This window comes from Phyllostomus discolor, chromosome 1 (assembly GCF_004126475.2).
Source record: "Phyllostomus discolor isolate MPI-MPIP mPhyDis1 chromosome 1, mPhyDis1.pri.v3, whole genome shotgun sequence".
Classification (NCBI taxonomy): domain Eukaryota; kingdom Metazoa; phylum Chordata; class Mammalia; order Chiroptera; family Phyllostomidae; genus Phyllostomus; species Phyllostomus discolor.
In genome coordinates, this window is record NC_040903.2 from 197,636,415 (window position 1) to 197,660,132 (window position 23,718).

Consider the following 23,718-nt stretch of genomic DNA (forward strand, 5'->3'; position numbering starts at 1 on the left):
AACGCTGAGTGACTTTGTCCTCAGGCAGCCTGAGTGACACAGTAGCTCATCTCAGTGCGCTGCTGGAAAAACTCTGTCTTTTGCGCTGGTGGTGGCGCAGTGACATTTTTACGGTGAACATTTAACGCGGTAGTGAGTGGGAAAACTCCTAGCAGAGTGCCTGGAATGCTCCATGAATGGGTTTTTTCCTTGACTTCCTTACCTCGGGCTGTAAATTCTACACATGCAGGCTATGGAAGGGAAGGCACGGAGTCTGGAAATCTGAGAAGGAAGCTGGAGTGAAGGCCTTTGGCCCAAAGCCAAGCCATCAGCCTTCCTCCTTTGTAACCACGGTGCGCTTCTTGAGCTCTGAAGTGGCGACGGGGAACTAAAATAGCAGAGAGAGAGATTAGGTGACTGGCATTCCTCTTGTGCTGATTCGGTAGTGTCAACCACCATTATTGTCGGGGTCTGCAGCCGCACCAGCTGCCGCAGCGCTGCCCCTTGGGTTTGGCCTGGGCCTCTCCTGTCCTGGTGTCTGCCTCTACCTGCCCCACCCCCTTTCTTTTTGTTTTACACTCTTAGTGGTCGGTGGAAGAAACCGTACTACTTTTTGAAAACCCGCGATGGGTTCCATTTACAAGAAGGGAGGAGCCAAGTGCCCCTGTTAAATGTATATTTCGGGCCCTGGTAAAATGCACTGTGGCTCTGTGTTCTCGACACGTCAGTGGGAGTCTGCCTGCCCATGTCATTGTCTCTCAGTGACACAGCACGAGGAAGGGACTGATTTTAATAGAAGTAAACCCAGTGGAGCTTAAACCCTAAGGATCGAGAAGTCACTTTAATTTCCAAGTGAAACTGTTTGCCCGGCAGCTATCGGTGGAACGAGCCGTTTTCACCATCAGGTGCTTGTTTTTTTCACCACGCACCCTACAGTTGTTGGAGATCCTGAGTGGACCTCCAGGGTAGATTAAAAATAAAAATAAGTGAAGCCCTTGAGATGCTCTCCCTAGTGTCTAGCAGCCGTTATTGCTCCCAAAAAGTTCTTCTCTTCCCAGAGCCCGAGGGGTAGGAACTGGGGTTGGTTACCCACTCTTCCAATGTCGGAAAGCGAAGGAGAGAGCACGGATTTGGTGTTCAGTAGGAAGTGGGGTGGCAGCTTCTGGGAGAACATTGATGCCCTAAAACCTAGCTTTAATTTTGATGCCTAGTCCTTTTAGTCAAGTGTTAAGTAGGGATGTTTTTTACGTTTTTCAGGATCTTTGGAAACTCCCCAAGTTATTTTCGCCAGATCCAAACCCTTGCCCACACAATCTGGAGCCCTTGCTACAGTTATAGGACAGAGAAAATCAAAGTCGGTGAAGTCAGGGCCACTTTAAGGTAACAATAAGAGCCTATTTGTTATTCTAACTTGCTGACTTCATGCTACAGCAAGAGACTCCGTAGCTCTCAAGAGAAGCGATAGTTTCTCAAAATGACAAGGAAATTGGGATTTTTATAAAAACCAAAGCTCAGAAGGACTCTCCAAAACTGTGGGTCAAAGTTAAGCTATAACTGTCTTGCTTCTGCCAGTAGGTGGTGCTGTGGCAGTGATAAAGTTCCTTGCTGTTACTGGGGCTTTTGTTTAAAAATATGGGGACATCAGTGCCAATTAAAGAAAGACACTGAAGCCATCATTGAGTTACAGGTAAAATGTAACAGAAGAAACTGAAAAGCGTAACATTTAAAGGTCAAATTTCAGTACCATGATTGTTTATGAGTGAAAGCTTTTAAAGTGGAGTTGGGCGTTGGGAATTGGCCTTTCAGATAAAGGGATGCAAAAAGTAACAGCTTTTTTAACAGTTAAATTTTCAGTTTTTGATGAGGTCAATTAATAAATTATGTTTTTTCTTAAGTTATTTACGATAAACATATGCCATCACTGGCCACAGAACGAACTCTCAACCCCACTGTCCCACCCACCCAGAGAAGCGCTTCTGCACAAAGGGTTGGCCCGGCATGAGCCCGCGAGGCTGTGCCCTCAGTGCGGTGTTCCCGGCCGTGGCCTTCAGACTTTTCCCGAAAATCCTGTGACGCCGCAAGGTTCTGATGGTTCCTTTCCTCTTTGCTCTAGCCTGCACCCCACAGCATTAATGGCACACCTGCTATGAGCTTAATACTCTTCTTACCTCTAGGGGAATATTTATAAACTTATTTGAGAAGCATTATTCATCAAAATACCCCCAGAGAGCAAAAGAGGGAGGGAGATTATTTACCCACCACGGGATTCATTTACATTGGATCAGAAAGCTTCAAATGTCTTTTCCTGGCCCGTCTAAACTCTTTCCAAGAAGGAACGAGAGGAGGGAAGGGAAGGGAAGGAGCACCAAGTCCACGGCCTGATCATCTACCAAAGTGCACCAGAGAAACTGGAACAACCAGAGTTCTGTTGGTAATACTTAGCTAATGGTGCTCTAATTCTGATAGTAGGCAGCCTATTCAATAATGATAAAATTAATAAAATACAGAAAAACTGAAGCGAGAAGGTCCGTATTTCCTTCAGGAGATTGGCAGCCAGAAGAATGAATGTGACATCCAGCTCCAAACCAAACCAGGGGCCTGCCAAGAAGAACTAATGTCCATCCATTCCCAGGACTGTGGGCCTTGGGCCTGCCAGAGTTGTGATATCACTTTCCTTGAGCCTGTTTCATTAGTATCCCTTACAGTCTGCTCAGAACATTACACGGCCAAACAGGTCGTCAGCGGAGAAGCCTCGGGAAGGAGCCTACCCTTCAACACTTAAATCTCTGTTGCAAGCACAGCCCCGCTGAGCCTGAGCTGCGTGTGTACGCTGGGGGTGGGTGATGCTGCACTTTGAAATTAGCCGAAGCGGGGAGCCCACATGCCGGCTGTGTATGGACTGAAAGGACAGCGTGGGTCCGAGGGCCTCAGAAGTCCAGCCTCCCATGGCGCGGCACAAGTGCCGGGGGGTGCCAGCGGTAAAACCCACCAGCCTGGCAGATGGCAGTGGCAGTGGGCTGCCTGTCCTTGAGCAGGGCAATGAGGTGGTTTGCAAAGTGAGGAGGCAGAACCCCGGAGTCCACAGCCCACCCCCTGAGTGCGTGTGAGAGCACTGTGGGCGGAACCGCATTGTAGAAGGGACCACTGCAGAGGCCCCTTCCTTCACAGTTAGAAATGAACAGCTATACCGAGCCCTAAAGCTCCTTATGTGTGGGTTTAGGGAGGCAGTCCGGTTAGAGTAGAAGATTCCAAGTGTGTTCGCAGCTTGTTGAGTAAGGCCGAGAACACATCACAGGTGTCCTTACCAGAGAACAGAGGGAGCTGCACTGAAGGACGCTGGGAACACAGCCTATCTCAGACCCCTCGTGAGCTGCCCCTGGCCAGTGTTGTTTCAATACATGCACTGTTCTTTTTCTTCTTAGATTCTGTGTTCTGTTTGGCATCTGTGCATCACAGAGCCAGTTATACTGTCTATATTTTTGATGCTTTGGCATTTGTGGGGAGGGGGTAGGGGGGTGGGCTTTCAGGCCCAGGGAGCCTGCCCCACCCAGGGCTAGCTAGCCAATTTCTAAAGACAATAACAGCTTGCCCAGGAGCATGCCTTTCATATGCAAACCACCTAATTCCCAACTTTATATTCCCCAAACACCTCCTTAAGAACTCTCACAAGGTAAGCCAAAACTTCCCTGGCCCTAAATCCCTCCAGGGCCAGGTACCAGGCACCCAGAGGCCTGTAGCCCAGAGCCCACCAGGGTTCATCACACCAGCCAGTCCCGGGCTGTGTACCCTCTCCTGCCTCGCTCCTCCCAAGGAAACCCCAAATGAGGCCCTGGCCCAGACTTTCCCCTGGCCCCTGCCTTCTGTCTCCTGACCACCCTGGAAACCATTCTCCCTGCCCAGTCTCGTTCTCCTCTCCTGCGGCCACACCGACTTCACCATACCGCACCCAGCATGTAAGTTCTTAGAACAGACACCCATGGGAAGAATGGCTTTAACCTGCAGTCTAAGGACCAAGGAAGAAATCTGAGTCAGTTGGGCCTGCATCACCTAGTTCTCCGCAGCCGCGCGGTGCTTCCTTCACCGTGGGCTGTGTCACACCAGTGACGTTTCACCGGCGTGTGTGTTGCCAGCCTCGACCTGGCTGCAGCCACACAAGAAGGCTGTGGATCTCTCTGCATGGCAGAGCCGCCTGGCCGCCAGCCATTGAAATTTCATGCTTTCCTGTCCTGAGGGCTCCTTCATTTAGTAACCATTCCTGCCTTCAGAAACAACACTGGCACAGCTGAACAACCTGGTTGGGAGTGGGCGAGGAAACAACTGGCTTTCAGTCTAGGAGGGTTTGGGGGGTACTTCTAAGAACCCACCCAAAGGAGGTTCGTTTGCCTTAAAGAAAACCAGGGAACTCTGTTTCTGAAATGGACTACTGAGAAAGATAACATCTGAAAATTGAGGTTGTGTCTTGCTGAGCTGGCAAAGTCCCAAGGGAGGAGTGATGGTTCTTCCATTGTTAACAATTACGGCTTTGTTATAGAGGCAGGGAAGTGCCGTGCCCCTGTCTCAGATTACCTCTCTGTTACAGAAGCACACACACCTCCTGGACGAGATTCCTGGCAGCCCAGGTTGTCAGAGTTGTACCTACCACTGCTTCTTGTATCAGATGTGTCCTGTCCTGTGTCATTTCCATTTGCTTTGGGTGGGAAAGATCCTGTGTTCTCTTGTAGTCCTGAACTGGGCAAGTAACCAGCAGAGCATTGCCTTGCGCTATGAGTCTTATCACTGCAAGTTACCATCTGTCCTCTGTGGCTCTCCATCCCATGTTGCTGCTAACATTTCAGTGAGGCGCTTGTTACAGGCACGAACTTCGCTTTGCCGTCCTTCCATCCTCAGGCCATAATTGCTCCTGAAAGTTCTGAAGAAAGAAAGAAAGCGACATGCTAAGCCATGCCTGTCTTTGGAAAAAGCAAGTGTTGCACATGGAAATATTTACATCTCCACTTGCCTGGTCTGTGGAATTTGAACCGGGACCCAAAGAGCGTGGGCATGGAACTGCAGGGCATGGAGAGAGGTGACTTCACGTGTGTTGCCCTGTTGACACAATTGGCTTTGATATTCACCCTTCATTCTTTCTAATTATGATCAGACAGAAAAAAAGGCTCAGGCTCTCTTAAGTTCCCAGAGTGAAGAGCATCACTGGTCAACATAAAACAGCAGCCTGTTACACTTCGTTGACCTTGTCTTCCAGACACGCACGTATCTCCGTTCAGGGCTGCCACAGGCATCAGGGAGCCCTCTTCCCTTGAAACCTAAATCCCGGCTAACCAGCTCTCTGACATCTGAGAGGAACAGCTTGGCTGTGTGGGGTGTCCCTTTGGCTGCATCAATAACACATAGCAGGCATCCCCAGGACAAAATGGAGATCGGATTCGGAGAGCCAACCTGGTTGTAAGACGATGAGGTGAAGAAAAAGAGCTGGTTAGGAGTTGCTGTGCTGGTGATGTTTGTTGGTCTGTTGTTATGAGAGGAAGTGCTCGCTTTTTTGTACCCGTTGGACCAAAAGGTGACTTGGAGAGGTCCCCCCCCCTTCCCGTTCACTTCTCATGTGCTCCCTGCAGAAGTGAAGACATGTGACCAGCCCAGGTGAAGATATTTTAGAATTTAACAAAAGCTTTTCACCTTCTTATGGCTGAGCTGTAAAATTTATTAGGTAATGAACTGTTCATAGTTTTTAACCAGATACAGGAACATGAAAATTTTTAAACCGCAACTCTATTTTAGAAATATGACTCCTCTCAGGCCTTCTATTTTATATTTATTCATCCTTCCAGTATTCTCAAATATAAATCACCATTATGCATGTGTTACATATACTTACCCTCCTCTTTTTATGCAGAGAATTTGAGTTGCCCCAAATAGGCTTTGTTATCAGGAGAGATGCCCGAGTGTTAGTTCGGTTTAACAAAGTCATCTTACATGAACTCAGGGAGGAACGGTCTCAAGAACCAGACCTCAGGAAAACCCGCGGCCTTGCCTGGGATCACTGGAAGAGCCGGGGGCTGACCAGCAGGTCTGTTAGCCCCTGCCCACGGCCGGGCGGTCTCCTGAGCTTCCACCCTTCTCCGTGTTAACAGCTCTGCGTACGCACAACTCAGCCCCTCTCTGTGGGACCGTTTCCGTCTCCGCTGTTTGCACTCAGCTTTGAAAAGACAGAATCAATACTTCGCAGTCATCCGTCTAATGAGGTGCCCCTGGTGTGCAAAGCTAAAGGAAGGCTCCTTTCTTCTGGATGTGCCAGGCTGCTGCTAGTGTGCCTTGGTTATGTGGTTCCAGACTGCCAACTCATGCATTTCTGGCAGTTTTCTCCAGGTGGGATTGTAGCTCGCGTAAATCTTACACTATAAAGCCACGCTCAATAAAATAATAAAATATAAAGAGAAAATCAAGGCCAAAACCAAGATATTTCAAATTTTTCAAATAGGCCAAATGAAATTACTATAATTGAGTTTAAATTTGGTTGTAAGTCTCCTAATAGGCAGGATAAAAGGAAAGCATGATAAATCAAAGTATATAGTTCTTATTTTCAAAAGAAGTAATCTGGGAGAAAATTAAGGTTTTTCCCAGCTCTTCCTCTGTAAGAAGTATTTTACATGCTTTATGGGGAGGACACCGAGTGAGGTAATAGTGCCCACAAGCTAACACAGCGGTGGGTGGGTTTCACAGGGCTGCTTCTCGGCACGACACACGCAAAGGCAGAACGGCATCTCCGTGCAAGTCAGTGAGGGCGGTTCCGTGAGGGACAGGACACACAGAGTCCGAGTCCCGGGCCCGTGTAACCTGAAGGCAAGACCGCAGGCGTGTCCGACCTTTTGGTGTCTCTGGGCCACACTGGAAGAAGAGCTGTCTTGCGCCACACCTTAAATACACAAACATTAACAAAACTGATGAGCACAAAAAAGGTTTTAAGTGAATTTACGATTTTGTGTTGGGCTGCATTCTTAGCCACCCTGGGCCGCATGCAGCCTGCGGGCCACGAGTTAGACACCCCTGATAGAGGAGTGGATGAATTGCACGGGTCTTAGACAACCCTAAATATAACTTCCGCCAGTTGACTGCTTGACCAGAACTAGTTGTGCCCCTAGGTGAGGACCCAGATGCTCAGTCCTTTATGTTACTGGTTGAAGGTGCATCTATACGCTTTGGAAAGCAGGCGGCAGAGGTAATGTCTTGTGAAAACTGGAGGCCAAGCCCTGCTCCCGCCCCATCAGACAGCACGTTTGTTCTCTGTTCCTTTACTTACATGCCATTTTCTCTGCCCAGGCACCAGCTGCCTTATCTTGCTCCCTTCCTTCCCCAAACGGCTAATGCCATTTGTCCTCCTTCCAGCCTCACTGCATTCCCACCCCCAGGACAATTCAGATGCTTTTGACTGTGCTAAGGTGGAACTCTGTGATTGACTCATCTACTCCGGCATGAGCTTGCAGTATCTTTACAAGCTTATGACCCTGTAGTATCTTTAGAGCACAGGTGGCAAACACAAGGCCCTCGGGCTGAATCGGCCCTCCACCTTGTTTTATCCCGCCCGACACCTTGTTTCTACCCTGCAGCCGTGCGGAGCTCTCGGAGCTCTCGCTTAACTGTGAAGGAGTCGTTACATGTGTACAGTCCTGAAATTACACTCGCCCTTTGAAGGCAACCTAGAGGCTGATGTGGCCCCAGTGAAAATGAGTTTGACACCCCTGCTCTAGAGAGTACCTGGCTGTGCCCTCACTGGTCTGTAGTCCCCTGGAAGACTCATGTGCCTCTGAAACCCCTGGGCCCAGCACAGTGCCCAGCATAGCAGGGACTTAAGAAATGTAAAGGACACATTGGGCAAAAACTGGGGGGTGGGGGGGGGGGTAATGGGAGGGAGGTGGGGAAGGATGGGTGGGTGGGCTGGAATGGGAGTAAAAGGCGGAAAACTGTACGTGAACAATGATTAAAAGAAAAGAAAAGTCATAAAAAAAGAAAAAAGAAAGAAGTTCTGATGGAACAGACGAATGGTAAATTATATTCTCTTGCCAATACCTATCCACATATGCAAATCCTTCTTATATAAGTCTAAGTTTTGTCTCCTGCAGTTATCCTTATTTTTATCATTACATTTATCTTGCCATTTTTTCAATCCCTAGAGCATTACAATGTCTACCTCAAAGGGTATCACAGTGTTGTATTTCGCCATGTTTTCCCACTCCTTACTTCTCGGGGGAACTGTCTCTCCTACAAGACCGTACACTCCTTGAAGGCAGGATTGCATTTGGTGTGTCTCTCGAATCCCTGGCAACACCCAGCACGCATCATTACTTTGTACTATCAGCCCTAAAGAAAAGAAGACATAACACACATATTTTTCTGGATTATAGTCTGTTTCTTCTTTTATCCTGGCTTTACATAAAATGCTTAACCTAGTGTTCTCAGAAGCAAAACTGAAATTCTCTCAACCTTACCTCGTATCTTCCCTGCTCACTCGTTTCAGATTCAGTGCCTTGTAGCAACACCCACTATTAAATGCCTAACGTTTATAAGAATTCTAGAAGGCAGGATGAAAAGAGCCTAACTCACTGTTTTCATCTACTTCCTTCTTGAACCGATTAATCATTTGAATAAGAGAAGACACGGAGCCCCGGCTGGTGTGGCTCAATGGACTGAGGGCTGGCCTGCAAGCCGAAAGGTCACCAGTTCAATTCCGGGTCAGGGCACATGACCTGGTGGCAGGCCAGGTCCCCAGTAGGGGGCATGCCAGAGGCAACTGATGGATGTTTCTCTCGCTTTCTCCCTTCCTCCTCCTTTCTCTAAAAATAAATAAATAAAATCATTTTTTAAGAAAAGAAAGGAGATGGAGTTTTTAATAAAAATCTCCCAGATGAAAGAGACAAAGACCATTTCCTTGTTTTGTTGGGCATCAGGCAGCTCCTGTTCCTGGGACTAGGAAATCTGACTCATCTCTTGTCATCGCCCGCTCAGGCTCAGGACACTCGGTGCGGGGACAGGGAGATGAGAGGACAGGGACAGGGGGTCTGACGAGTGGGGTACAGCCTTCAGGGGAGCGGCGCCGGGTGCACAGAGGGCTCCCGGCACATTCGGTGTTCATCGAGCCCTCTTCCCCGGTTCAGGGGGTTCCACCTGAGTTGGGCCCTTGGCTGCAGCTTCAGCTGACCTGTGAGTTCCCTGAAATTGCACACAGAGCAGCGGGTGTGCTGCATTGGTGCCTTTTTGGGAAAGATCCTCAGCTTCACCCCAAAGTTCATAATTACTGATTTAACTCTGTAGTTTGACCCCTAGATTATATTTTCCAACAAGCTCAAGTCACTGAACAGTCTCACTTGGACCTGCTATACTAGCTTCCTTTTTTTAAGATTTTATTTATTTATTTATTTATTTATAGACAGAGGGGAAAGGAAGGAGACAGAGAGAAAGAGAAACATCAATGTGTGGTTGCCTCTCATGTGCCCCACACTGGGGACCTGGCCCAAAATCCAGGCATGTGCCCTGACTGGGAATCAAACCAGCGACCCTTTGGTTCACAGGCTGGCACCCAATCACTGAGCCGCACCAGCCAAAGCTATACTAGCTTCTTAATGCATCCGCCCTTACCACCTCTGGTCTTCCTTCTTTCCGTTCTCTACATGATTGCGGAGTGAGCTTTTCAAAATGCAGGCTGACTCTATCTGACGTGCACATACACATACCACTTAAAGCCCTTCATAAAAGCTTACCATTGTTCTTAAGATGGAGGTAAAACTAGACAAAAGGTCCTATGTCACCTGTGCACCCTACATTCTTACCCTCCCACCACCGTCCCCCCATGCTGTCCCCACACTAACCAGCCCAGCCTTCTCTGAACTCCCCACAGTCTGTCCATCCCCAGAGCCTTTGCAGACACCGTTCCCTCCAGAATGCTCTTCCCCTGCCTGCCCTCCAGTGCATTTCCTTGCTCTGGCTTCTCTGATTAGGGTTTGTTCGCCTTGCCCTGACACCTGTACCCCTCTCTGTAGCAGTTGTTACAGTTCCTTGTGATTGTGCATTGGTGTCTGTCTCCCTCACAAGACTCTGAAGTTACAGGGGGACAGAGACTGTGTCTGTGTTATTCACCTGCATATGCCCAGGGTCGAGCATAAAACCTGGTGTGGAGCAGGCCTGCCATAGGACTTTGTGATTGAGTGAGTCATCTCCCTCATTTAGGGAAGAGAAATGAAGGTGCAGAGTCTAGGAAGCAGTCTGAGGTCACATAACTGACAGGTGGTGAAAGCAGGTGCGAACCCAGACTTGACTTCAAAGCCGTTGCTCTGACCACTGTGGAGTGACAACAATAGTCATCATTTCATGGAGCACTTGCTGTATATACCCGGGCACTGTGCTAAGCATTGTATTTTTGTCGCATTTTATCTTCTTCAACCCTGCAAAAGTAAGCAGCTCTGTTGTCTCTGTTTAGCACGTGAGGGAACTAAGGCTGAGAGAAGTTAAGTAACTCGTCCAAGCGACACAGCAGTGGTGGAGCTGAAATTCAGGTCCAGGCGGCTTCATTCCAGAACCCACTGGCCCGTGTCCTCATATCAAAACCCCTGTCCACTCAAGGTGATTGCGTTTCCCTGCAATCTTTCTTAATGGAGCCAAGTGGCTGGTGACCAGGCTCCCCTGCCTGGACCACCCCCCAGCCCGGCGGTTGTCTCTGATCATTCTCAGGGGTTTTCTGAAGGTGTGGGGACATGGGCAGGGGAGGCCCGTTTGCCTTTAATCCAGCCATTTAACTTGCCCTCTTTCGGATGGAGTCAGACCTGAGAAGGGGGAGGACAGCGATGAAGGTTGGCCTGTTGCCTCCGCTCCCATGGAGGGAGGGTGAGGGTGGGCAGTGGTCATCTATCCCGCACCTCGGAACTGCACAGAGAATTTAGATGGGGACTTAGGTGGGGGCGGAGCCTCTGCCGCGCAGGGTGGAGCTGAAGGTGGGAGGTAGGAGGGCTTGGGAATCACCCCTGCGTTGGTTAGGAGAACGTTCTCTGCAGGTAACAGAAACTCGAAAGATCAGTGGCTTACGTGAGCAAAGGATTTGTTTTTCTTATACATCAAGAAGTTTGGAGGCGGGAAGTCCAGGGCTAGGGCAGCTCTTCAGGGACATAACTGAGGAGCCAGGCTCCTCTCTTCTGCTCTACTGACCCTAAGGCACTGGCTTCCAACTTCTCAGTCATAAGGTGGCTCCAGCTCCTACTGCCATTGTGTCCTTGTTCCAGGCAAGAAGGGGGTTGGGGAGGAAGGGCAGAGACAGATGCCTGCTAAATCTGTCCACTTTTGTGAAAAGCTTTTTTGGAAGCCTGGCGGTTCCAACTAACTCATTACTGACCTCCCCTGGCTCCCGGGCCCGCTTCTCCCTAGCAACGAACGAGTCTGGAGAGGCAGTCCTTTGGCTGGGCACACTGCCCCTCCGTGCGACTCGAGCAGGAAGGGGGACATGAGTGTTGAGAAGCATCTATCGGTTTCTGTTACGACACGTTTTCTTTCCAGAATCCCCCTCCGTTGGATGGGGTCCATCACATTTCTGCAGCCCCTCTCCGCCGGCTTCTTGACTGCTGCCAATGGAAGTGCCTTCCTTGCCCCTCGTTTGCCAGATCTGGCACTTACCACGTGGGGGTGGGTGACCTGCCGGACGGAGGTTTCAGAAACATGAGAGCCCCCATTTTCCAGGAAGAAAGGTTCTTACCAGTGAGGAAGATAGGAAAAATGAGCCACAGGAAAAAAAAGAACCTCTAAATGTGTTTAATAGTTAAAATGATAAATTTGCTCTAATATAAATATGTGATATACCACATTCATTTACATGAGTTATTACTGTTTGTTCTTGATTATCCTGTAGCAGTATGATTGTGTATATTCATATTATCCAGATGCACTTTGCTGTAAGTTTAATTTCATTACAACACCAATTCTGTCCACATATGTGTCTTGCTAAGATTTTGCTCATAGTACAGCTGCTTTAAAAAATGAGAGAGGCTATTAGTGACCCCTGTTTCATTTAAAGAAAAGCTCCCTTGTACTCAGGTCTTTGCTGAGATTCTCCAAAAAGAATAAAACTGGAGCCTGGTAGTAGTGAGTCCGAGAATTTTAAACAGCATTTGAAACTAACAATGCATCGAATTGAGAGTCCAGAAATAAATCCATACATGTGTGGCCAATTGCTGTTCAGCGAAGATGCCAAGACTACTCATGAGGAAAGAATAGCCTTTTCAACTCGTGGTTGAAGGGACTGGTGGTGCGGGAACAACCGGTTACCCACTTGCAGAAGATCGAAGCTGGACACCCCTGCCTCACGCTGCACACAAAAATAGACCTGCAGTTGACAAAACATCTAAATGCAGGGCCTACACTATACAATTCCTAAAGCGAAACATAAGAATGAATCTTTATGTGTTGGACATGATACCAAAATGCACAAGCAACAACAGAAATTAAATAGGGTGGACTTCATTAAAATTTAAAAATTATGTGCTCCAAAGGGACCATCAAGAACATGAAAAGGCAGTCCATGGAATGGAAGAAAATATTTACAAAACATAAAAATATCTGGCAAGACACGTATACCCAGAATTTACACAGATCTCTTAAAGCTCAACGGTAAAAAGAAAAGTTTATTGAAAAGGAAAATAACATAAAAAGACAAACCTCAATTCTAAAATGAGCAAAGAGTTTGAATACCTATTTCTCCAAAGAAGACATACAAATGGCCAATGAGCACCTGGAAAATGTTTCAGTGGGCACTAGGGAAATGCAGAAGCACGGCGAGATGCCATGGAACGCCCACGAAGTAGCTGTGATGGAAAGACAAGTAGTAACAAGTGTCAGTGAGGGTGTGGAGAAACTGGATCTCCAGTGCTTGGCTGGCGGGACTATAAGATGGTGCAGCCGATTTGGGAAAAGATTCAGCAGTTTTTAAACAGTTAAACGTGGAGTTACCACACAACCCAGCAATTGTACTCCTAAATGTGTATACCTTCAGGAAAAACCAGAACATGTCTATGTAAAAGCTGTGCCTGAATGTTGATAGCAGCACTACTCAGGAGCCAAACTGTGAAAATAACCTAAATACCTATCATAGATACTGAATAGATAAACAAAATACGATGTACCCATACAATGGAATATTATTCAGCCATAAAAAATAATGAAGTATCGATGCCTGCTGCAGTACGGACGAAGCTTGAAAATGTGATGCGACTGAAGCTGGTCACAGAAGGCCACACGTCATATGGCCCTGCTTATGCGAATGTCTGGAATGGGCAGTCCCCAGGTGCAAACAGCAGGTCAGTCTTGGCTGGCGCCAGCCCAGGACAAGGGGTAATAGGGAGTGACTGCTAATAGGCATAGGGGTTTTGGGGGGTGGGGTAATAAGAATGTTCTAAGACTAGATTGTGGGGATGGTAACACAACTGTGAACACACCGCTGAGCTACCCACTTAGCACAGGTGAACTATATTTGTACGTGATACACGTCTCAAACCTCAGAGAAGTCATTAGTTGGTATCTTAAAAAAGTAAAAAATAAAAAGCCTCAGTGTTAAGCAGTCAAATTATATTTACTTCTTAGAGAGCCAAATTCTTTCATGAATACTTATTTAGTGCCTCCTGTACATTAATTCAGCCAATATCTGACTGCCTCCTTTGTGCTGGGTGGGCTGCAAGGGCCCAGGCGGAGAGTTGCGGGGGGCCCAACTTTGCCTCTAGTTTTGACACTTCCAAGTAAGGCGGTGTGCCTGGGGGAAGCAGCTGTCCCCAGGCCTGGCCTCGCTTGTTTTTCTCCCCGTTGGTCCCTGAAGGTGTCGGGCTCCAGGGTATTTCAGTTGCTTCAGTCAGCACAGAGCGAGGAGGACCCCGACTATAGTTTCAGAGCCTTAAGCCTCACCTCGGGCTCCAAATCCAGGACCGAGCAGCTGCGAGTGGGGCTGCCTGCACCGCTGATTGCTCCTCTCCCACCGTTAATCCCTGCCCTTGTGCCCCTGCAGGCACCCCGCCCCTCACACTGTCCTGCTGCCCACTCGTGATACGATGGAACAAGTGGTTTGGACTTTGAAAGGTGACTCTTAGAGACACCTTGAGTGACCCAGTCCCTGGCTTGCCAGGATGCTCTTATTCCTTACCAGGAGCAGCCGAGATCTGCTTTTGGCTAATTACGCTTTCCTGTGGAGCCTGGCCTTCAAAGAAGGCACTGTAACTGCTGCTGACCATCCCCCGCTCCAGACCCCGGCCGAGCCGCCCGGTCCTGAAGGAGAGCGGCATCTCATTGCTGAGTGCCGACAGTGAGAAACCTCTAGTCCTTCCTGGCTCTCACAAGAGTTCATGTGCCGACACTTGAGTTATTAAATCCCTTTAAGGCACGGAACACCTGGCTTTGTGATGATTATATAGATTATACACTGTTTCTGCTTTGCTCTGTCATTACCTGGTCAAGATGCTACAGTTTACTTAAACATTCATCCATCTCTTCCACAAATCTGGGATTTTATGCCCCCCCCCCTAAAAAAAGTGAGGCACTTCAAATCTTTAAGTACTCTTTCCAGAGGGCTTAGAATTAAACTAAGTCTAACTTCTCTCTCTCCCCAGATGGATGCGTTTGTCAGTATCCTCAGATGTTCATTACATTTACAAAAGAACTGGCATGCGGAGGGAGAAATCCCGCTGGGTACCGGGAGGTGACGGTGCAGATTAGGCCTGGAGGGGCCTCACTGTCCTGCAGGCTGGGTGGGCACTCCCAGCTCCCCATGCTCCCAGAGCCTCAGGAAAGCCTCTTTGCCCGCCCCGCCCCTCCCCTCCGGGGCTCTCCCCTCCAGGCCGCAGGAAGGGGAGTGGCAGGAAATGGAGTCTGCCCCCGGGCATGGGATTTTGGAAAGAAACAAAGCCTGACCTGACCAAGAGCAGGTTAATCCTGCTATTTCATTTCCCTTTCAGAAAGGGTGGGGGCAGGATTGTGATACGAAGTATTTGGTTTCACATTTGTTCCAGGAATGATCCTCGGCACAAATCCATTTTCCTTTTAAGCATCCTCAGGCATCCCAGGGAGCTCCTCCTCCGGGGGGGCCCCCCCTCCCCATCCCCACCACGGCTTGCATGGCCACTGAGCAGCTGACAGGCTCCCAGGAAGATCATCCTGTCATTGCCACAGAAGAAGAGAATCTCTGAGCCTTGGAAGTCAGGATCTCTGGGTCAGCAGTGTCACGTTCGTGCGCTGCCCTTCTTGAAAGGTTTAGATGAACAGTCTGCAGCGCACCCGCAGAGCGGCGTGATGAGAAGAGGGCCCGGTTTGAAAGTCTCAGGGACAGGCTCGCATCTCAGCTTCGCTGATGTCTATACGATCGTGGGTAACTCACCAGACCTCTGTGGGCTCGGGGCCCCCACCTGTGAAGTTAGGGTAGTGCTTCCCATAGCGTGTTCTGTAGGATGCCGGTCATCACAGTCAGATAAGTTTGAGAAGTGCTGTTTACTCTGTGTGATTTCCCAAAGAGTCGTGTATTAGTGTAGTGAAGGCTCTGAGGGGAGTCTTTCAGCAGAGAAACTTGTTTTGACCCAGCGTCTCTCAGATTTATCTGACCTTGTTACAGAACAACAAGGGGGGCCTGGGACGATATACTATTGTCACAGGTGTGCACAGGTAACCAGGTTCTTAGTGATCGAGGACAAAGAATTGAACCGAACACGCAAAGTTTTTAGCATAAAGAAAGAGGGAAGATTTATTAAGTGATAGTACACTCCACAGGACACGGGAGTGGGCCAACTCTGAGCAGAGAAGGGACATGTGGGCTGGGGGATTCTATTCTTATAGGGGCAGAAGCACCTTCGCTAGTCTTTGACAGGCTTTTCCTGCTCAGGTACAAGGAGTTGGATTTCAAAGCTACTGCGCATGTGTGGTTTCCCATGATTTTCTTGATTGGCTACTGGAAAAGGGAGTCCCACAATGCTATTTCATTATAATGATATTATAATGAGTCAGGGGTAGCACGCAGGCGCACTCCATGATTCAGAGTTATCCCAGAAAACAGGAACAACCCGTCTTAGGGGGTCTTTGTCATGTATGGATGTTTTCTACCTCAGCCCTGCGGGGCCTCTGGAGCTTCCTCCCTGACTATCTCCTGCCTCACTATTACTGAAAGAAACCCCCAGGTCCGTTATGTCTGCTGTCTATAGGAAAGATGTCTCTCAATGCCAGAGATTCGTGAAAAGGAAAGGAAATGTTTATTTGATGCTATACAAACTTAACATAGTGACCTAATGTCTTCATCAAAATCCTAAAGTCTCTTAAAATACCCACAAACATACACAGTCCTTCCTTCCCCCTTTGCCCAGTCTGGGGTACCGTATCTCAGGAAAGGAAATAGAAGTCCGTGGCTCAGGCAGCCCCCCAGTTCTTCCCAGTAATCCCTCTCGGCTGGTAGGCCTCCCTTGGTTCCCGGCACCCTCAGCTATGTGGTTGGGATCTCTGGTAAAGCTGGGTGGTGGTTCCCCCTTCTAAAGCTGCGGGGGTCCCCACTCTGGCAAAGGCATGTGGTCCTCTCTCCCAGGGCCACGGGAGTCCCCACTCAGCCAAAACCGTGTGCTTCCCTCAATGGCTGCAAGGGAGAGGGGGGGTCGCCACTCTGCCAAAGCTAAGTGGCAGTTCTCTGCTAAAGCCACATGGTTCTCTCTCACAGGGCTTCAGGAGTCTCCACTCTGCCAAAGCCGCGTAGTTCTCCCTCAATGGCTGCCGTGTCTTGGTTTAAATCCCCAGGCCAGTCTTCCTCTGCAGCCCCATTTCCGACTCCTCCCACACTCAGCCTCACATGCTGGAACTCATATCCTTCCAGCTTTACTGGGCTGCCATCATGAGTCTGGACAGGTGTGGCCCCATGTCATGGAGCCAATCATCTCCAAGCTCCCATGCAGGCGCTGTAACTCAGGGTACCTGCCCCCCCCCCCAGTTACATCTTGGTGGGGAAGTTACTTCCATTCCCCTGGCTCAGAGCGTGGCCACAGCTATTTAACATATCAGTGTAACCAGTCAAAGGTTCTAGATATGTTAAATGACCACACCAGAGGGTAGCTGCAAGGCTGTTGCTATGCAAAACAGCTCTCAATGGCCCTGCTCCATTTGTCCCTTCCCCCAACCCACCCCTGGGGGGAGGTGTGGTGAGGACATCCTAAACCCTCCTGGACACCTTGAGTTCTGGACCCCATTTCAAATGCCCATTTGGGGTCCCCCCTCTTGGCTGCACCCTGTAACAACCTGGCACTGTTTTTTCGGCAATGCTGATTGATACCTTTACTCTGTGAGGCGGGAAGCTCAGCTCCCAAATGCCACAAACCTGTATCCTGTCCCATGCCGAGTTCACCAACTTCAGTGTACAGGGACACAGCCACGGGGGAAAAAGAAAGAATTTTATATGTGGCAAGGTGACATCTAGTTTTGAAAACCAAATGTAAGAAAGAACCAGAGCGATTATTCAGACTAATGGAGGCTTGTAATGAGAGTTGTGAAAAAAGTGTACTGGAACTTCTTTTTTTTTTTTTTTTTTAAGATTTTATTTATCTATTTTTTTAGAGAGGGAAGGGAGGGAGAAAGAGAGAAAAACATCAATGTGCAGTTGCTGGGGGCCGTGGCCTGCAACCCAAGCATGTGCCCTGACTGGGAATCGAACCCGCGACTCTTTGGTTCACAGCCCACGCTCAATCCACTGAGCTACGCCAGCCAGGAAAGTGTGCTGGAACTTCTGTTCTCTGCTTCCGCCTTTCAGATCTGCTCCGCGTTCTCACGGGGCCTCAGGCGCGTGGCGGGAACCTCCTGTGAATGGATAGCTAGGCGCAGCATGCCGTGAGGTACACGCAAGGAATAAACCAAACACAAGATCCCTAACCTTAACTCAGAATAAACATGTGTACGAGGAAGAAGTTCAGATTTCAGAGTGAGGAAAAGAATGATTACAAATTCTTACTTTGAGGAATGTTAGTGTGTATCACTAATCACACATCTCCTGAGAAGACGCAGAGGGCAAGGAGTGCAAGGCCGTGCTGTAGACAAAACGTGAAACTGGATCGGGGTGCAACAGGAGATGCGTGAGGTGGAAATATGAAAATAGGGTCGGGCAAAGGTGGCACTTCCAGTACTGGAGAAAGTAGCGGCTCACCTGGCATAAATATTGAAGATAAAATTAAGTTCTGAGGTGACCTTGGCCAGACAATCCTAGCATCTGAAAAACTATGGCTAATAATCAATCTTGTAAGGAATAAATAAGGCTGGTTTAATCAATCACTCCGTTTAGAGAAATGTCAGCCTCATAAAGTGTCGGTCTTTAATATTTGGGGCAGTGTTGGCTTCCCCCTCCTCCCCTCTCTGGTGGTTCCTTCTCAGTCTCTTTTATGACGCTCTGTTTTCCTTCGCTTCCTTGTGAATTTTCATTCTCTAGAATCTGGTCTTTGGCCACCTTCCCTGGCTGCCCTCCGCATTCGGCAGTTCCAGACCTGTGCCTGCGGTCAGGGCTGTCGCAGATGGCTCCACAGGCTGGCTGTGCACCGCAAGATTCTGGGGGTGCCATGTGCCAGGTGACAGGTGGATGCAACAGCCCGTCTCCAGCCGAGACCCCTCTGGAGCTGTGTGTCCCAGCCGCCCCAGCCCTCCCCCCTGAATGTCCTACTGCCCTCTCAAACCCAGCACTTAGCTGGTCCTCTCGGACACAGTCCTCGTGGGGTCCGTCCCTGTTCACCTTCACCCGAGGTGAAGCCAGAAAACTCAGAATCATTCCCGCTGGTCCCCTCGCCCCACATACCCAATTGGTTTTTCCCTCTAAATACCTCTCAGGTCTCATGTCCAGTCTCATCCATTTTCACTGTCTTAATTCAGACACGTATCACTTTTTGTTTGAATTATTATAGTGTCTCCCACATGATCTCTTCACCCTCAGTTTTAGCAGCTTTTCTCCTCCACGCTGATCTTAAAGTGATCTTGGAAAAACAGTTATAATTATGGCACTTCCCCGCTAGAAAGTTGTCAGAAGCTCCCTTTAAAGGTGCATACTCCTGAACCGGGTAACCAGAACCCTGCGTGGTCTGCTTTCTTCCCTCCTGTGCTTCCCACCACTCACTCCCCCGACACATCCCTTTAAATCCCAGTCCCCCTGAACGACGTGCCACACCATCTCAGAGTTCTGCGCTGTCTCGGGGAGGTTTCCCCTTCCTGTCCGTGGGACTCGCCCCATCCCCCTCGGCCAGCTCCTGCCCTGGCTGCTTCCGCCCTGGATCTGGTCGTCGCTTCCACTTCTGCCTCCTGCTGTCCCCTTCCGTGGCCTCTTCGCCTTCTCCTCGCTAAATACATCATTTGGCTAAAATTTTTTAAGTATATTATTTGCTAAAATATATTATTTTATTTTACTTGTTGGTTTATAGATTGTGAACTCCCAGAGGGATCAGGAATTACGACATTCACCTCCGTATCACCGGTGCTTCTCACAGCTCTGGGCACGGAGTAGGTGTTGAGCAGGTGAATGTGAGATAAACGAGGAATACGTATTGCTGTTTTCATAAGACTTCACATAAACCAAGCAAGTCTCTAGCTGGTGTTAGAATCAGCTGTGCAGTGTTCTTGCCCTATAAATTATGGGCATTTTCTTAACTATTTCTGTACTTCCCGTGCCTCAGACTTCTAGAGCACACAGAAGATCCACGCCGTCTTTGCAGCCAACTTTTCCTGGTGTCCAGGGGCCGTGGGTCTTCCTTCACCCAGAAGCCTCCACGGGGGTGGGGGGACAAGCAAGCCACACAGTGCACGTCTTTCGTAAGCCAAAGGTGTAAATCCACTGCTCGCTGGCTGTTAGGAAGGCAAGATTTCAGTGGGAATCTCCCATATGAAACTGACTCAGTAGCAAACGAGGGTGTACATGCTCACACTTTATTGACTGTTTTCAGAATGTAGTTGTTCGCTTATCTCTGTTGTCCATTCATCCCAACACAGCCTCCATGGGGGGTGGGGGGGCGTAAAATAAAGTGTTGGTTAACTGAAAACCTCATTGTTATTTAAGCATATTATTACTCATAACTTTTAGGAAGAAAGTGCAAATAGCAAATATATAAGATAATATAGTACAGTAGAAAAAAGTCCTGGAATTGGAGTCTCTGTGTCATACCCGCCACTTAGCTGCTCTGTGATCTTGAGCAGGTTTATTAGCTTCTCTAGGCTCAGTTTTGTCATCTATGAAATGGAAACACATTCATTTAGACGTATTTTCTGAACGCCTGCTGTGTGTCAGGGGCTCGGCTTGGCACCCGAATCAGAAGAGCGGCTACGTCCTCTTCATGTGGTTGCTGTGAAATCCAGTTGGGATGTTGCAACTGGAAATGTTGTTGATGGTCTTTTATCATCAGGTGACTCCCTGAACCTGCTTAATCATCAGTCATCAAAGACCTCCTCTTTTTTTCTTTTTGGCAGAAAAGTACACTGATTCATTTGCAGTAAGGTTTGGAACAAAGAAAAAGTTGACCTTAACCCCAATTAACGAAGTTCAAATAGCCACAGTGACTGAAAACAACAGACATTTATTATCGCAGCCTCCGTGGGGGAGGTGTTTGCACTCAGCCGGCTCAAGGTCTCCCGTGAGGCTGTAGTCAGGCCGTCAGCTGAGGGCGTGAGCTCATGTGAAGGCGCAGCTGGAGGACCTGCCTCCAGGCTCGCTCACGTGATGCTGACGAGCCTCGTTCCGTTTGGGCCCCTCCAGAGGGCTGCCGTGTGGACTGACATGTGCCCCCTCCCCAGGTATTTGTTGAAGTCTTAACCTCAGAATATGACTGTATTTGGAGATAGGGCCTTTAAAGAAGTGATTTGGTCAAAAGGAAGCTGTTAGGATGGGCCCTCTTTAATGTGTTCTTATGGGAAGAGGAAACTTGGACACACGAAGTGACACCAGGGGGGCTTACACAGAGGGAAGACCGTGTGAGCACACAAGGAGGAGATGGCCACTGCAAGCCAAGGAGAGACACCTCAGAAGGAACCCAGCCTGCCAACACCTTCATCTTGTGCATCTAGTCTCTGGAACTGTGAGAAGATACATTTCCGCTTTAAGCCACCCAGCCCGAGGCCCTTCGTCATGACAGCCCTGATGCACTACCGCGGCTGCCTCCCAGCCGGGCGGCGGCCTCCCTGGACAAGCAGTCCAGGGGAGAGCGAGAGAACACTGAGGCTGGAGCCGCAGCCTTCTTATGACTTGATCTTGAAAGTGACACCCCATAACTTCTGCTGCATTCAGTCCAGACTCGAGAGGAGGAGATTATATGAGGGCGTGGACATCAGGAGGCGGGAATCACCGGAGGCCATCCTGAAGGCTGCCTTCCACACTAGTTTAGTTTTGTATTTCATAAAGTAAAAATAAAAAGTTAAGTGGTACACACATTGGCAGTTTTGACGTAGTAAAGTAGATTCCACCTCATCAAATACACAGGCACTCTGACCAATATAATCTAAGGCCTTAGCACCATTCTGTGAAGCTGAGATCGTTATGATCTGGCGGATATAAAATTTTGACATTTAGGACAAGATTTTCTGGGTGTGAAAAAGAGCATTTTATGGGCTGGAGAAACAGTACAGTGACTCCTGACCATCCATGTCTAGTATAGTGATTCTCAGCCGGGCATGCGCACTGTGAGGGGAAGGGTGAGAAAGAGGAGGGGAATAAAAAAAGAGAACAGCATAGTGAAACTGTAATGTAATTTTATGTTTGGAAAGTGAGAAGAAACTCTCAGCGTTCATAGAAATAAGCTATGGGAAGTAAAGCTGACGGAGCATGGGCCGTAAGAGGTTGAGAAACTGCTCCAGTCATTCACTGTGGACAGACAGGAGGAGGGACACAGGGCCGTGGCTTAGAGACAGGCGTGCTGTGAGCGTGGTGCCCCGAGCGGCGGTGCTCTTCAGAAAAGGCCGTGAAGAGTAATGGAAGCTGTTGGTGGGCTGTGCGGGTTAGTTGGGAAGATGAGCCAAAAGTAACGGACACAGTCAGGAGCCTTTCGAGACCAAACAGCGAGAACTCTACAGGAGAAGGATGGGCCGTGGTTGAACCCAAGCTCTGGTTCAAAGGACCCAACGGACATCTGCTTTGTGATGATAGCAAGCTGACATCTTATCCCTCAGTGAGTACACTGAGTTCCCAGTGGCTTTAGCCTCTAAACTTAGTAACATTGTCAACTTGATTGTCTCATGTCTAACTTGCAGAGCCCCTGTGGCAAAGCTGTCATTACTGCCAACCAAGGTCCAGCTTCTTTTCCCCAGCAGCCTTCTTTCTGGTCTCCTGAACGGTGCTGAGAGGAAGTGGAGCTCTTCCCTGGCCCTCCAGCGCACTCGGAGAGCTACCCCTTGTAGTCGGATCTCCAAACACTGCCCTCCGCAGTTTGGCCCCTGCCTCACTGGACCACCCCGCCGGGTGGCCCTTTGCTGTGAGGGAGAAATGAGACAACAGACTGGTTCTGGGTCCATTTCCGTTTTCTTTACAAAAAGCTGTGGAACCAGAGAGTGAGATGGTGGGAGGATCTCACAAGATGACCCACACCAAAAAGGTGTCGTGGGCCATGACCAGTGTGGCTCAGTTGGTTGGGCGTCATCCTGCAAAGCAAAAGGTGGCCAGTTCAATGCCCAGTCAGGGCACAGGCCTGGCTTGTGGGTTTGGACCCCAGGTGGGCGCATATGAGAGGCAACTAATCAACGTTTCTCTCTCACATCAATGTCTCTCTGCCTCTCTTTCTTCCCTCCCTTCCCCTCTCACTCTCTGTTAAAAAAAGAAAAGTCTATCAATTACCTGAAGAATTCTCCTGATGTGTAGATGTTTATGTTGATTTGGAACAATTTCTGAGATATATTGTTAAATGAAAGATACCCCCTTTAAAAACCCCACAGTAGCTTCTGCTCCCGTTTGTACAAACAGGGGGGAAGGAACATGCTTGTCGTGCAGAGACTCCCTCCCCTGAGGAGGACACACACACGCAGCCCCGTCATGAGTCTGGGAGAGAAAACACGCTTTTGACTCCACACCCTTTGGTATTGTTTGGTTGTTTTTTAATTTGTGCATGGATTACTTTTTAAAAAATAGAAGTAGAAACAGTTTTTAAAGAAAAAGACTTGAAGAAAGTACATTTGAAGTTATTGTATGAAGCCTTTAAACTCGTGCTCTCTTCTCCCCACACGGGACTCGAGTTTCCGCCTTTCCTCCTTCTGTCGCCGCCGCGGTTTGAGAGTCCTGCCAGTAACAGCGGCTCTCCGTGGAACCCCGGCTGTGTCCCTGATGGCCTTTTTTTTTTCACTTACGCATCGTAATGATCACCACGTGAGGGACGTTTCTCACTGCCTCACTTCTTAGCTGAGACTTGTACATTCCTTCCCGTGGTGCTTCTAGAAAACGGAGGACGAAATTCCGGGGTGAATTGTCTAAGGCGTGCCCGACTGGCACTGAACTTCAGGGAAGACCCAGGAGGCCTTTCTTCGGAGGGTGCAGTGGGTCGGTTCTGCCCTGGGTTTTTCTCTGTTTTCTTTCTGCAGCCTTACTGTTCTATTCATTTTCGGAACTTCAGCTGTCACCTTCATTCTAACAGTTGAGGCCTCAGGGCCTGTTAGTGGCATCCAGAATCCACCTGGTTTTAGTAAAAGTCCCAACTTGGGCATCTGAGAGAAAGGTGCCTGTGTCGGCTCCCAGGACGAGAGAGAGAACAGGAAGGAGAAGGA

The 23,718-nt window shown here is 48.9% G+C and overlaps 1 protein-coding gene across 16 annotated transcripts in view; it reads left to right on the top strand.

The window, feature by feature from the left end:
- Positions 1 to 23,718, top strand: part of TTLL5 (tubulin tyrosine ligase like 5) — a 252,574-nt gene that overhangs the window by 215,677 nt on the left and 13,179 nt on the right. For 10 of the 16 annotated variants that reach the window (XM_028505833.2, XM_028505834.2, XM_036012391.1 and 7 more), the window contains one exon: positions 1,237 to 1,359. The exons of the other annotated variants lie outside the window; for them this stretch is intronic. In XM_028505833.2, the coding sequence (XP_028361634.1) occupies positions 1,237 to 1,358 (122 nt within the window). In that variant the 3' untranslated portion in view covers position 1,359. Of the gene's footprint in view, positions 1 to 1,236; positions 1,360 to 23,718 lie in introns of those variants that run through there. 16 annotated transcript variants of the gene reach the window in all.